The sequence below is a fragment of the Cetorhinus maximus genome, chromosome 1 (genome assembly GCF_964194155.1).
Source record: "Cetorhinus maximus chromosome 1, sCetMax3.hap1.1, whole genome shotgun sequence".
NCBI classification, from domain to species: Eukaryota; Metazoa; Chordata; class Chondrichthyes; order Lamniformes; family Cetorhinidae; genus Cetorhinus; species Cetorhinus maximus.
Genome location: NC_135879.1, coordinates 69,041,515 through 69,057,256, shown reverse-complemented (window position 1 = coordinate 69,057,256; position 15,742 = coordinate 69,041,515). Strand labels below are relative to the sequence as shown.

The 15,742-nt window shown below is 44.2% G+C and overlaps 1 protein-coding gene across 1 annotated transcript in view; it reads right to left on the bottom strand.

Annotated features, from left to right (window-relative positions):
• Positions 1–15,742, bottom strand: part of ablim2 (actin binding LIM protein family, member 2) — a 397,169-nt gene that overhangs the window by 125,187 nt on the left and 256,240 nt on the right. Inside the window, exon 14 of the mRNA XM_078542183.1 lies at positions 14,217–14,273. Coding sequence (XP_078398309.1) covers positions 14,217–14,273 — 57 coding nt within the window. The remainder of the gene's footprint in view (positions 1–14,216; positions 14,274–15,742) is intronic.

Here is a 15,742-nt window from a genome sequence, read left to right as displayed (position 1 = left end):
CCCTGTATGAGTGAAGGGTAAGTATTGACAAATCAGTGATTGGGGTGGCAGGAATAGAGTGGTTTGTCTACATTCATTGGCGATTTGAAATCAGGGGGAGATGCAGAGGTCACGTGGGTGTAAGAACTAGGCACCCATTGGTTTTCAAAGTTTTCAAGAACACAACAAATAACAGCAGGAGTAGACCATATGGCTCCATCATTCAATATGATCGTGGCTTATCCTGAGCCTCAACTCCATTTCCCAGCCGCTCCCTATGTCCTTTAATTCCCTGAGACACCAAAAACCTCTGTCCCAATCTTAAATGTATTCAACAATGGAGCATCCACAATCCTCGGGGGTAGAGAAATCTAAAGATTCACAACTCTTTTCGTGAATCAAATTCTCCTCATCTCAGTTCTAAATGATGGGCCCCTTATCCTGAATCTGTGCACTGGTGTTTTAGATTCCCTGACCAGCAGGATCAATCTCTCAGCATCCAATCAAGCCCCTTCAGAATTTTGTAGGCTTCAATGAGATTGTCTCTCATTCTTCTAAACTCCAGAGAATATAAGCCCAATTTACTCAGGCTCTCAGCGTAAGACAACCCCCTCATCCCAGGGACTAATTTAGTGAACCTTTGCTATACTGCCTCCAATGCAAGTGTATCCTTTCTTCAATTTGTGGAACCAAAATTGCACACACTACTCCAGATGTGGTCTCACCAAAACCCTGTACAACTGTAGCAAGATCTCTTTATTCTTATACTCCGATCCCCTTGCAATAAAGACCAACATGCTATTTGCCTTCCTAATTGCTTGCTGCACTGCATGCTAACTTTCTGCGTTCCTTGTACGAACACAGCCTTTGGACATCAACATTTACAAGTTTCCCACTTGTTAAAAAATATTCTGCATTTTTATTCTTAGGACCATAGTGAATAAATTCACACTTCCCTATCTTATACTCCTACTGCCATCTTATTGCCCACTCACCTAGCCTGTTTATATCCCTGCAGCCCCTCTGTGCCCTCCCCACAGCTTACCTTTCCAGCTAGCTTGATATCATCAGCAAGCATATACATTTCTCTCTGTCTTTTCATCTAAGTCATTAATATAGAGTGTAAATAACTGAGACCTCTGCACTGATCCTTGCTGCATTCCACTATTCACTGCCTGCCAACTTGAAAAAGCCTTGCTTATGCCCACTCTCTATCTTCAACATCGACTCCAGGCTCCACTTGATGTGCCAGGTGTCCATCCAGGTAAGTCCTGACCTGTGCACACCAGGGTGGTCTAGATGTGCTCTTGACCGGCGTGAAATCCTGTCCATTGGACAGTGAGGTGGGGTGGGGTGCTGGGAATTCTGGTCAGGTGTTCATTTGAATTCTTGACCGTGAGATGCAAAATGGCTTTCTGACGACCTCTGGCGGGAATGGCTACACGCCATGATGGTTGGGGCCAAAAGTTCCCTCCGTCGTTTAACGTTGTCAGGAAACCGATCTTTCAGCTCCCGACATATTGTCTGCCCCCGCCAGCCATGAACCCCACCTCTGGCAGGAGTGGAAAATCTAGATCTATATTTCTGGCTAGTTTACTGTCATATGCTATTTTTTCCCTTTCTATCAACTTTTTGGTGGTCCTTTGCTGGTTTCTAAAGCACTCCCAAAACTCAAACTTGCTCCTGCTTTTTTCAACATTGTAAGCCATTTCTTTTAATCTAAACTATCCTTAACTTCCTGAGTGAGCTACGGATGGGTTTTTCTTGCTGAGTTTTTGTTTTTCAATGGAATGTATTTCTGTTGAACATTTTGAATTGTTTCTTTTAAATGTTTCCCACTGTTCATTTACCTCCATACCTTTTAGTCTATTTACCCAATTAACTTTAGCCACTTCTCCCCTCGTACCTATGTAATTACCTTTGTTTAAGTTTAAGATTTTTGTTTGCAATCGGAATATGTAACTTTCGAACTTAACATGGAATCTTAACCTCATGCTTGCTGTTCAGAATGAAGGACTTATGGACCTTCCTCATGTTTCTCTCCATGGCCCTGGCATCTGATCCTGAGGCTCCAACAGGCAGATTCTCTTGCTCCAATGCATCTTCCCCATCACCCTCATCTGATTAGGAGAATGGCTCCTCTATCTCTGAGGCTGGCAAGTCCTCCCTCTCTGCTGCGTGAGGCAGACTACAATAGCCTTGAGACCCTTTGAGGTACATATTGTATTGTTCTGCCAGGGTGGTCCAGGTATTGGAACGTCTTTTTCAGCGTTCCAATGGCCTACTCTACTGTAGCCCTTGTGGAACCATGGGAAGCAATATACTACTCCTTGGCTGGGGGTTCAAGGGTTTCTGACTGGTGTCATCAGCCAGGTGTTGAGTGGATAGCCCGTCACTCAGGATCCTTCCCTGCAGGTGTGAGGAGGTCTTGAAGAGCTGTGGCACCTGTGAGTCACAAAGCGGGTATGAATCGTGAGAGCACCCTGGGAACCGAGCACACACCTGGAGCATATGTTTCCGGTAGTCGCAGACCAACTGCGCACTTATTGAGTGGGGAACCCTTATGAAGGTTGTAGGCTGGTTCCAGGTAGCTCTGATTACCACACGCGCGCAGTCGATAACTCGATCTGCACCTGTGATGACACAAAAGCCCTTTGATTTTGTGGCTTGGCTCTCTGCCTGTGCAAACTCTATGGCTCTTTTAAGTAGCATACAGGTGACCTCTCTGATGCAGTTGCCTGTGAGATGCCTGGCATGTCCCCCTTGGACACCGGAAAGGAGATGCTGGCGAAGAGGTTCAATGTCGCAGTCACTTTTAATGCCACAGGCATTAGGCTCCTTCCCAGTCCAAGGGTCGCAGGTCATCCTGTAGGAGAGCACAGAGGTTAGTGACTGCCTCAAATAAAAGCAAAATACTGTGAATGCTGGAAATCTGAAATAGAAATAGAAAGTGCTGGAAATACTCAGTAGGTCTGGCAGCATCTGTGGAGAGAGAAACAGATAATATTTCAAGTCAAATATGTCTCTTCAAGTCATATTCAACTCAAATCATCAACTCTGTTTCTCTCTCCACAGGTTGCCAGACTGGCCACGTATTTCCAGCACTTTCTGTTTTTATTTTAGTGACTACCCCCCTAGACATCTACAGCCATTTTTGACATTGCTTCTCAGTCATTTACAAGTAGTTTAGGCGAATGTGGTGGACTTTAGATCAAGCCATAGCTCATTGTCGCACTGGCCCCTGGTTGCCTCCATCCAGACCAGTCTTAGCATTTGGTGCCGCCCATGGTTGGTCTTCTAGTTCCTACTGCACCTGGCCCAATATCATCCTTTCTCTGCATCATCCTCCTCCACTAAGGCTCCAGGAACACTGGGTGGATGAGGCCCATTTTGCCACCAGAAAATGAACAGAGGGCAGAAGCCAGGTGAAGTTATGCCTCCACAGTTGACCTGGTCCTCAAACAAATCTTGCATCTGTGGACAAATGCTGATCACACTGGTCTTCTTTGACCACAGCCTGGTCTTGCTCTCAATGTCCCTCAGTCACCCTTGACCTTCCCTCGTTCACCCTCAACCCTCCCTCAGTAACCAGCTACCTTCCCTCGATCACCATTGAGCTTCCTCGATCATCCTTAACCCTCTCTTGGTCATCATCAACCTTTGCTCGATCAGTCTTGACCAGCTCTGCAATGCTTCTCAGCCTTCCCTCTCCTCTTCCAGTAAACTCTCCAAATAATGGCAGACAGCAGCAACTCACTCAGCTTCAACCTCTGCCTCACCTGCTCCACACCAGCTCTAACTGTATGCCTTCAACTTAATTGCAAAGGTTACATTTAACTGCAAATTCTTGTGCTTTAATGCACTAGCTTTTATGGGGGTGTCGGGGATCTCGCCTGCTGGCTGGAGAGCGGGCGAGAGACAGGTGTTGCCTCCTCCAGGAAGGCCTGCTGGTATTAAGTGCCATTCAGGCACTTGTGTAGCCAGCGGCGGGTCTTTCCCAGGATCAAGGACTTGGACGCAGAAATCCTGATGCAGAGAGCTGCCAGCCAATCAGAGGCCGGTAGCTCTTTTGAACAACAGTCCTACTAGGGAGGCCAGGGCTGCTGCCGGAATGACACCTACCAGAGATCAGACACTGAATGCCTTTGATTGAGGGACCCCACCCCCCACCATTAATTGCCCACTTAAAGGCCTCAATTCGCAGGGCGGCATGTCCATCCATGGGCCTTCCCGCCCCGGACTTAATTCCGGCAGAGGCAGGAAGGTGAAGGGCTTCAGGCATGCCACCATCCCAATTAGATGCTCTTTTCGCCTCCAAACATACCATGAGGCCATAAAATTCCACCCAATGAGTATTCACTGCATGCAAATCCATTACAATTAGTTATCCAACGTGTGCTGCCAGCACTGCCATCTCACTTCCAACCCGCTGCCAGGAGAATTCAGTGCTTTTATCCTGACATCGGGAACTTGAAACTGCACTTCCTGTCTTATTCAGCGCCCCTGCCCACTTCTTTCTCTAATCCCTCGGCAAGTATTACATTCCACCTTGTGGTTCTGAGGCCATAAGACTGAGTTCATTACTATTTATATTGTATCTAGGTATGGTGTACTTCTTTTCTAAATGTCCTTGTACTAGATTTGTTTCCTGAGAAAATCTTTATACAAATGACACTAATATGGCAAGACAGCTGAGTTTTTCCTTCAGATTGATTTTTTTTAAATGCATGAAATTCTGTCATTGATTCTGCTCTCTTCTGTAGGCATGAGTTTTCTGTTTACGGTTAGCATTTACATCTCTGACAAGAAGCCAGATAGCCTAGATTTGGCATAACTAGAAGCAAAGGCCTAGACTTAGGTATGATGAAATCCTACATGTAAAACAACCTGATCACTAATTCTGAGTACAACTACTGACTGAGGGCTGTCTGAAATTGTTACGACCGGTCCCCGGGCAAGGTTCCCCCAATTTGCTATGATCCCAGACGAGGTACCCCAAATTGTTATGCTCTCGGGAGAAGGGCGGATGAACTGGCTCCCCTACTTTATTCAACCCCCTTGGTTGGTCACAACAAGATCAATTTAAAAAGATCCCTTCCCTCATGGATACATTTTCCCAGTCCAAATGTATTTATGTTTTAAGAGGAGCCAATTTAATCAGGCCGTCTCGAGTTAAAGAAAGAGTGATTTTATTAGTTATTAAAACACGAGAGAAAAAAATAAAAACACAACACACATACACACAGATTAGAAATGAGAAATGAGTCCAGAAATAAAAAGCTAAAAGAATATATGAATCAGTCTTTGGCTGGACCGTGAGGAGTAGACGATGAAACATTGCGGCCATTAAGTTGGAGGATTCCAGTAGAATTGACTTTGGGCAGTTGAGCAGTTGGTTTGGAGATTCTTGGTTCTGCAGGTTCGCTGAAAGGAGTTGTCTTGTTTCCTTTTCAACTGTGGCTTTGCTGACTTGTGAGTTGCTTCCAGCAATCAGAGAGAGAGAGAGAGTGAGAGAGGACTTTTTTTACCTGCAAGTGCAGGGATGCTTAGTTAATGTTCTTCAGATGTGACCTTCACAGCATACCCTCGCACACCAGGCCTGGAACACCAAAACTGGCACACCGAGTCCAGAGTTCCAGTTGACTTTTAACCCCTTTTCTTGTGTATTCCTGGAAGGGAAAAAACAAACATGTCTTTTGCCCAGATCTGCTTTCTTTTCAACTCACATCATGTCCACATCATGTTCTGGGATATAATTCACAGGATATGGTTCCTGCTGAGATGGTAATCAGCCTTCATTATCTCTGCAACCACAGGAGATTACAGTTCAGTTTCTGCGTTGCATCTTTTCCTGTGAAGTGTCGCCGTCTGAAGTAGGCCTTGACATCTTTTTAGGTGTGACATTCCATTCTCTGGACTAATTAGTCAAGTGTAATCCACATATTTTCCAGGAAATGGTTACTTTACAGTCTCGGCCAGCATTTGCTTGGATGTCCTTTTTTTAAAAAAAAGTCTTACTTAAAAGTTCACTATGTCTGTAAGCAATCTGGGGCTATGATCTGTGGTCATGACAAAATGCATTATAATTTACTGTCTATGCAGTATGCAAACCACCTGAAAATCTCAAAACAGTTACAACTACTGTATCAATCGGCTGAATTTTGCTGAGTGGCAGATGAATGGCGTTCCATTTGTCAGACTTGCACTTGTCCATAGAGTTTCTCAGCAAAGGTTTTTGAATGGTAAGTTGAGATCAGCCAACCATCCAAAAAAGCGAGGTGCCTCTACAGAGCATCTGGATCTATGTGAATTGGGCAAGCAACTGCGTATCTTATTGACCAATCAAGCTGAAGAGCCATTAATGAGCAATGCAGAGTTAGAATCAGGAAATAAGAATATAATTTAAGAGCATAAAAGCCTGAATCTTCTGGTCGGTGTGCAGGGGTGGGTCCCATCGCTGACGCATAAAATGACATGTGGTGACGTCTGGCGTGCGTCCCAACGTCACCGCGCGTCATTCAGATCTTCAGTTCGGCGGGCATGCACCAGAGTTGGCTGCGCGCCTGCCGAACTGTCAAAGGCCTATTAAGGCTGTTAATAATCTAATTAAGCTGGTAGTCTGGGTTGCCCATTGAATTTAAGGTTGGTGGGCAGGCGAAGGGCTCAGGCGGCCTTCGCATTTATCATGAAACCTCATCCACGGGTGGGATGAGGTTTCATGATGCGCTTATAAATTGAATTAAATTTTTATTAAAATTCATTGACATATCCCAGCTCATGTGACACTGTCACATGAGGGGACATGTCTGAATTATTGTTTTTTCTTTATTTAAATTTTTCATAATCAAACTAATCTCCCTGAGGCAGCTCTGTGCCTCAGGGAGATTTCTGCGCTCCTTCGCACGCATGAAAGAGCGCAGGCTTTGACTCAGCCTCCTCCCCCCGCCCGCACAGGGAGTGCTGAGCGTTTCCGGGTGTGTGTCACGCTGGGCGGGCCTTAATTGGTCCGCCCACGTAAAATGGTGGCGCCACCCTGATCGGTTGCGTGCCCACCAGCGTCCGCTCCCGCACAGCCCCCCCGACGGGGAGAAAATTCTCCCCAAGAAATTGGAGCAGGAGAAGACCATACATCCTACCAAGCCTGCTTTGCCATTCAATATTATCATGGCTGATCTTTGGATTCAACTCCATGTCAGAACAGTGAATTCATTGTCAAGTCTGGTATAGAAAGCAAAATAAACAGGGAAAGAAAGATTAAATTAAAAGAGAGAGAAAAGAGAAGCAGAGGAAAAAGCAAAATTACTTTAATTTTAGTTAAAAGCTGATGGAGTGAGACTCCACAACAATAAAAGTTAGTTTTCAGTGCCAGAGAGGTTGTTTAGTAATAAGCAAGACTTATTTGTAGTATACTTCAACTAGAATGGCCAAACCCTAAGGGTGGAATTTTATGGCTTCACTTGTTGCATGTTTGGAGATGGGAAGAACATTTAACTAGGTGGGATGGTGGTGTTTATGAACCCCTCCACTTTCCCACCTCCGTCAGAATTAAGTCAGGGGTGGGAAGGCACATAGTTGGGCTTCCTGCCCCGCCACCAATTAAGCTCTTAAGTGGGCAATTAATGACCTCTTAAGCACCTCATTCTGTTTGCGCTGGTGCTAACCCAGTGCTGGGCGGGCCTCTCAAGGTGCAGCGTGTACGATAGGTAAGACTGAAGAGCCTGTTTGTGGTCTTCCGGGCCCAGGATGTGGCGGGGGCGGGGGAGGTGGGTCCCTCTTTCAAAAGCACTCAGTTCCTGATCAGGGGACGCAACATTGGGGAGGTTGGGGGCAATGCTGACAGCCACTCCCCTGTCCTTGTGGCTGACGCCTCTATGCCCTTCTCCCCATCAACCCCACCCACGAAACTCCTCCCCTTCTTAGTTACCTGAGGCCTGGATCACTCCCTGATCCTGGGCCTCTGGTAGGCACCCTTCTGGCAGCAGCCATAGCCTCCCCAGTGGCACTGCCACTTAAAACAGCTTCCGGCCACTGACTGGCCAGCAGCTCTTGGTAGGTGGGACTTCCACCCCTGGAGTCCTTGATTTTTAAAAATCTTTCATAAGACATGGGCATCACTGGCAAGGCCAGCATTTGTTGCCCATCCACTCCCCATCCCAAATTGCCCATGATCCGAATGGCTTACTAGGCAATTTCAGGCCCGCTGGTGGCCTGTTAATTGTCTGAGTGGCACTTAATACCAGCAGGCCTTCCTGGAGGAGGCAATGTGGGTTTTGCGCCAGCACTCTAGCCAGCAGTCCAGACCCCCAACGCCTCCATAAAATCTAGCTCTTCTGCTAAGTTTAGTCTGTATCTACAAAGTAAGTACAGTAACTTCATGTCATTCAATATGTTTGAATGGTGAGTCAAGGCGATGAGATGTCACTTACGGAAGGAAGGGCATTGGAGGAGCAGGGCATCTCGGACAGAAACTAATGGACTTTTGCATATAACTGCGCATATGTGGTTGCTGGAAGTTGCTGTTCAATTTGGACATAAATAATTCTAAGCGCCGTTAGCTTCACCGTTACTTTTATAGCAAATTTGGCCCAACATTTGAAGTAGTGAGATGATGCACAGCATCATCAATAAGCATCCTAACTTGTTGATATTAAATTGGTTATTTCACACTTGGTATTGATAAACAATGAAACACAGGATACATTCTGAATGTGATTGCTGTGCCTCAAAGTTCTTTCATGGAAATCATTGAAATAAAAAAAATGTTTCTGGATTTAAATGACCTATCATAATAAACACACAAGAACGCTAAATGCACTTGGATTATTAGCTGCCATGAACAGGAAGGTAATAATACAGTCTATTTAACTGTCCAATTAATTTTAAGCTCTGTTCTTTTAATAATTACCAACAAATAATCACTAGGTAGTTTGAGCTAATCACGGATTGCTTATTGAGATTTCAATCAGAAGACTAAAACTAAATGGCCAGGGCTTAAAGCTGGACAATGGGGTAAAAATGGGTTATGGCCCATTCCAGGTGCATAATCATCTCCTTGCATCCAACCAGAAAGCCCAAACCTGCTTTGGTATTTACTCACCAGTTTAGAGCAGGGTCTTGAAAGAGGCATTAGGCCCCTTATTTACATATGTAAGGGGCCTTACACATGTTTTGGTCAGCACTACAGACAGCTGTTGATGCCAATATAGCCAATAGACTCCTGGTGTAGATCGGATACAGGAAATTTCTCCCCAAAACTGGCCCACCTTGACCTTTTAATGCCTTTAAAACAAGAAGAATGAAATCCAATTCCTACCTCTATAAATCCATTCTTGACTGGGAACTAGAATTCAATTCCTGGATGTTTAAGCCCACTTTAATAGGACAAAGGCATCTTGTAAAAAATATGGAGGTGAAGTTGAATTTGAACCAAAGCCAGGGTTCCTTGGATTACAAGGGAGATGGAGAATATGTTGAAACAAAAAAAAAGTTGATGTATGCCAGGTGAATTCTTCAAGTGAGATCCAAAACAAATGCATAAAGTTGAGAGCAGAAGTAAAGAGGAAATAAGATTGGCAAAGAGAGAATATAAGAATAGAATGGCAGTTAACATAAAAGGGAACCCCACAATCTTCTACTGGCAAATAAATAGTAAACGGGTGGTAAGAGGCAGGGTGAGGCCCATTGGGGACAAAGAAGGTGATATGTGCTTAGAGGCACAGGGCAAGGCTAGAATACTTAATGAGTGTTTTGTATTGATGTTTACTAAGGAACACATCAGAAAATGATAGGTGAAATTATTTACATTTTTTTCAGTTCAAATTGTTATTACTAGTGGCAGCCTTCTGTCTCAGTTTGCGCTGTGCTGGTCAACTCTGTGCGAAGCAGAACCCCACCCGGGCATATCAGTCTCTGTCGCATTTACTGCAGAGGAAGGCAGTGGGCTGAGAGGTACACAATTCACTGGCTTCTGTTTTCGCTGGGCCCTCTTCTTGGCCAGCTGAGTTTTTTGCTTCTGCTTACCTTTTCCAATGCCCTTCCAAACAGTCAGCCTGTTGAGATTGTGGCCATCAGTGACTGTCTCCCAGTTGTCAGGGTCCACCGTTTTCCTTTCTCGCTTGCAGGTATCCTTGTAGCAGAGGTATGGATACCCAGGATGGCCCCATGTACAGAAGGTTGATGAATATGGCCAAGCCAGCACAGACATCACTGGCTTAGCAACGAGTGTATGATGATGGAATTAGCACGCATGATCTCAAAGTTGGTGACCTTGTCCTGCCAAGAGATGCCAAGGATAAGTCTGAGACGGCAAAGGTGGAAGCTATACTGCATTTTCTCCTACCTAGCATACGTTGTCCAGCACTGTAGAGGAGTGCACTGAGGACACAGGCTTGGTAGACTCACAGTTTGTTGTTCTCAGTCTGGTTGCTGTTGTTTCACACTCTCTTACTCAGCTTGGATAAAACAGCTGCAGCTTTTGTGATGTGTGTGTTGATTTCAGCATCAAATGATAGGTTGCTGGTGATTTTGGAGCCTAGATATGTGAATTAGGTATCAACAACCTCCAACATCACATTGTCGATGCTGATGGATGGCGGTATGGCAATGTCCTGGACCATGACATTTGGTGTTCATCTTCCTGATGCTGATGATGAAACCAAAATCTTTACAAGCATGAGAGAGTTTGTCCATTTGCCCCTGAAGGTGTTCCTTGATATGGCATGCTAGTGTGGAATTGTCCGTGTAGAGCAAATCTCTGACAAGGACTTGATGTAACTTTGTCTTGAAGGCTGAACAGCCTTCCATCAGCTCTGATATGTAAGCAGACACTCTCCGTAGAACAAGGCCTGGGAGAGGGATGTGCACAAGATGCAGAACACCGGGGCCCAGGCTCAAGCAATAAGTTAACTCTTACCTCCTACCACTTCCCGCTTATTACCTCTGTTAGTGACAAGTGGGCATGAGGGGTAGAGTGTAGTGGAAAGGGCAGGGGGGGCTGTGCTTGATTGATGCAATGTTTTGGCTTTCCATTGGTCAGTGGTGCTGTCCATCAATTGAACACTCACAAGGGCTGGGATGGGCTGTTGTGGACATGTGCGTGGTGGGCAGAGGTGTTATTTTGAGGTGATGGCTGTTTTTTAACAGCAATTGGACAAGATTGTACAGTGCATTTTAAGTGACCCTGAATTCCTAAATCCCGGTAAGTAACCATTAATTGTGATCGTATGGACTTTAATTCGAAACCTGCCATTTTGAAAGACCTCACTGGAATAGTTCCCAAAACTAAGACTAAATAAAAACAGCTCTATTTTTTAAAGGAAGTGAATAGCCCATCCTCAGGTAATTGCTGCTGTCCTTTTATACATGTAGATGGTTTGTGCTACAGGAGCGTTTTATAGAACTCAAGCAGTGGAACCAAGGCCATTGTCTAATGAATAAAAGTGCACTTTTGAAACTATAGTATAGTTAATCAGAAAATTCATAATATGTATAATTTATTCAATGTAGCAATCCAATTTTTAGATTCCATGGTTCGTGGCTCTTTTTTTGTGGAAGGATGGTTCTTGACTCCAAATTACAAAGGTTACATTTTACAAATGACAAATGGGCTCTTACATAATGTGATCAGTGGGCCTGGAAACAGAGGAAGCATGAGGACCCATGGTTTCTCTCCCAGGTCCTGCTGTAGATGACCTGAAGGTTTATGACAGACAGTAGCATATGCCAAAGATTATCGGTGTCAGGACACAACTCTGGTTGATCCCACTGCGGATCTCAAAGGGTTCTGATGTTGCCCCATATAGCTCACCTTACCCATAAAGTTGTCATGGAAAGAGATCACATTGACCATCTTTGGTGGACAGCCAATTTTCTCCAGCAGCTTAAATAGACTGCCTCTGCTCACACGATCGAATGACTTAGTGAGATCTATGAAGGCAATATTTAGTGATCTCCTTTGTTCCTGGCATTTCTCTTGCAGCTGACAGACTGACAAGATCATGTCAATTACAGATCTTCCAGTTCTAAAATGGCAGAAGGATTCGGGCTGGATACGTTCAGCCAGGATCTGCAGTCTGAGAAGGGCTTTTCCCATGTTGCTCAGCAGTGAGATGCCTCAACAGTTGTTACCATTGTTGTGGTCGCCCTTGTTCTTGTACAGGGTCATAATCTTTACATCACGCATATCCTGGGGCACTGTCCCCTCCCCTTCTCATTTTCAGTCTATACCGCTGGCCAGCAGCAGTGCAAGAAAGAGAGACAAATATGTAGGTCTCTCCCTGTCATATTGTTATTGGTGAATAACAAGATCAGATGCATATCAGGAGGTGTATTCACAGTGAAAGATGCGTCTGCTACCATCACTTATAAGTTTCTGTTACAAGTCTACCAGACCTTGGCTTGCAATTTTTCCTTTCTTACTTTATATGTTATGGAACACTCTGTATGAAAATGCAACTTGTTAAAAATCGCACAAATTACTTGGCTTCCAGCAACTTATTGAATAGGGTGAAGCCTATTTAAAAGACTAAAGGTAAATATTGAAATATAAACAATAACAGGCATCCAAACACTTGAAAAGACAGGTTATTTAAATCTCATAAATGTACTTCAAAAATTAGCCACATTTTTCAGGACTTTAATTATACCTACGTAAAGCAATATATATTTGATCTAAAATATTTACTCGCAGTCAAACACAATTATTACAGCATCTATTTAGCAAAATTGTTCTGGATGTATAGTTCTTATTTGTACATTTCTAATCTTTTCATCTTAGAGGGAATGAAAGCGGCATTACATAATTCCTATATGTGATATTACAGGGCAATATAATCTAGGCAGCAAGATAAACACCAAAATTAAACTTAGGAATTTCTCACTAACGGAACAATTGACTCCAATTTTTCGTGGCCCATCCAACCTTACGGTTGGCGGGTGGGCGAATCAGCCAGGCGGCTGTTGCATTTTTCATGAGATCTCATCCATGGGCGGGATGAGGTTTCCATGATGAAACAAAATAGAAATAAATTTCTGTGGACAGCATTTTCAACAGCTAAATTTTCAGAAGCTTTACGATGATAAATGGACACTTTCTTTCAGCTTCTGAAACCTTTATTTTTGATTTTTCAGGTCTTCAGCTCCCTGAGGCAGCGCTCTGCCTTCAGGGAGCTTTCTCTCAGCACAGGCCCGTGCCCGTGCTGAGCTTCTCACTTCACGCTGGCTGGCCGTTAATTGGCCAGCCAGCATGAAATCGCAGTTGGGGGCCAATCACAATCGATGGTCCGTTCCCCGGCTGATCCTGGGCCCGCCCGCCCGCCAGTCTAAAAATTCAGGCCAGTGTGTGGTTAGCAATGTTCTCTCTAAGCTGCATGATCGCATAGCTACCGAAAAGTCTGTGCACAAATTGGCCCCTTTAAATTACCATGATGTGTGGCTGTGCAAAAAAATTTAAAGGGGCTGTGCATTTAAAGAAATCATTCACGCACTCAGAAAAATTAGAGGGAATACTGGTGGCTAGAAATGTCAACGATGAACCCATCATTTCATGGAGTTGCTCCAAGTATTCAAAACCCATTTCCAGGAGTGAGAAGAAAAATCTGTAACACTAAGAATGCTCTAAATAGTGCACTGTTTATGCTGTCAGTGCTTTGTCACATTAAGGAATGTGAAATGAAAGTGCAAAATTAGGGATGGGTAATTAATGTTGGCCTAGAGCCAGCAACGCCCATATCCCGTGAAAGAATAGAAAAAAGTGTAGGGTCGACTGTGCATTGAGCTGCAGATGACAATTTAGTGTCTTCAGCATGTTGAAATATTTTTCATATGCAAACAATTAAAGAATGTATGATTCTATGAACAAAGAGTGTGGTGTAATTACAGTGATTTTAAAACTCAGACATGGATCATCTAACCACAACTCCTTGGTTTGTCACCTTGTCTCTTTCTTTGAACTAAGGTGGCCTCCTACATAATGACTAAGGTGCTTCTCTCACCACCTTGGTTTTTCAATAAAAAACTCGCAAAACTAAAATACAATCTGATGAATATGAAGTAGAAGGAACTAAACTGCATTTTCTTCTTTTCAATTTAAGGGACATATCACAATGAAAAGGAACAGCTCTTAAACCAGGATAACCAAAAGCCAGATATTGCTAGTTTAATAGACAGTCCACGGAACAATACCCTAGTATTAGAATATCCTGCAGAGTGGTATAAAGCATGAAATTAGCAAACTGTACCGTGCTGCCTGTAGACAGGGGGCTTTCTATAGATGTTGTCTGCTTTCCCATCAGTTTCTGAAGGAAAAAAGAAAGAAAAGACAGTTTAGCATTGAGGAAATCCATCTGTTACAGAACAAAACTCTCCTAAGTATCAACAGAACCAAATGTTCCACTTAGGCTCTGGTTTACTGTTTGTAAACCCAATAGTATGTTAAATTACAGCCCCTGACTTAGAAGAGTTTTACACAAATGTATATTACTGCCTGCAGTCTGGTTTCATTCTTATAGGCAACAACAACGTCTTATATTTATATAGTACTTTTAACATAGTAAAACGTACCAAAGCGCTTAACAAGAATGGGGTCAATGAAAACATTTTTCACACCAAGCTGCATTGGGGAAAATGAGGATAGATCACCAAAAGTTTGATCAAAGGGGTTTAAGCAGCATCTTAAAAAGTGGAAACAGTGGTAGAGATGTTAGGAAGGGGATTCCAAAACTTAAGACCATGGTAGCTGAAAGCACAGCTGCCAATGGTGGAGCATTTAAAATCAAGGATGCTTAAAAGATGGAAATTGGAGGATTGCGGGGATTTCGAAGGTTTGCAGGGTTACAGGAGGTTACACAGAAAGGGAGTGTTGAGGCTATGGAGGGTTTTCAACGCAAGGATGAACATTTTTAAATTGAAGTGTTTCCAGGCGCAGAGCCAGTGAAGGTCAGCAAGCATAGGGGTGATGGATGAGTGAGGTTTAGAGCAAGTTAAGATACAGGCAGCAGATACAGGCTGGCCGTTCTTGAGTGTGAGACTTCCTGCCCACTTAAGAGTGGAAGTCCCACTGTGAGCTAGTTTACCACTTCAGCAGTGTTTTGTGGCTGTGGGTGGGCTTCTACCAGGTGGGTCAGCTGCTGGCCAACTTTCCTTCCTGGGTGGTGAAGTGCGTTGGTGGTAAAATCCAGCCCACTAAGGTGGGAATTTTAACCTCCTAAAATGGTGAGTTTGGGTTGGGTGTGATATTAAAAATCTGAATCCTGACCCAACCTGCTTCCAACCAGCCCACTTCCAGTTTTAATGAAGGTGAGACCTTTGCAGGAGCTGGGTTGGTAATTTAAATATTATAATGAGGCTGTATTCTGTATACAGACTTCACCATCCCCAGTGATTGGACACCACTCCCCCAACCCAAACCCTTTGAATTTCATCAATGAGATCCCAGATCTCCAAACCCCCAACACCACCACTGACCCTTCTGATCTTCCCTGTCCCTAGCCTCTGCTATAGTGATTGGCTCCATTCCAAATAAATCCTTGCTCCAATCTCCTCAATCTTTTCTGGCTCTGGATTCCAATATTCCTTCTCACCTTCTAGGTTCCCTGATCTTGCCCAGTTCCAGACTCTGATCTTCATCCTACCACCGCTGCTCCAGCCTCCCTGGACTTCCATGGTTCTGGTCTCCGGACTCTGATCATCTTCCCCCACCCTACCCCTGCGCCGACCTTCCTGATCTTTCCAAGCTCCAGGCTCCAATCTTCTTCCAACACATACC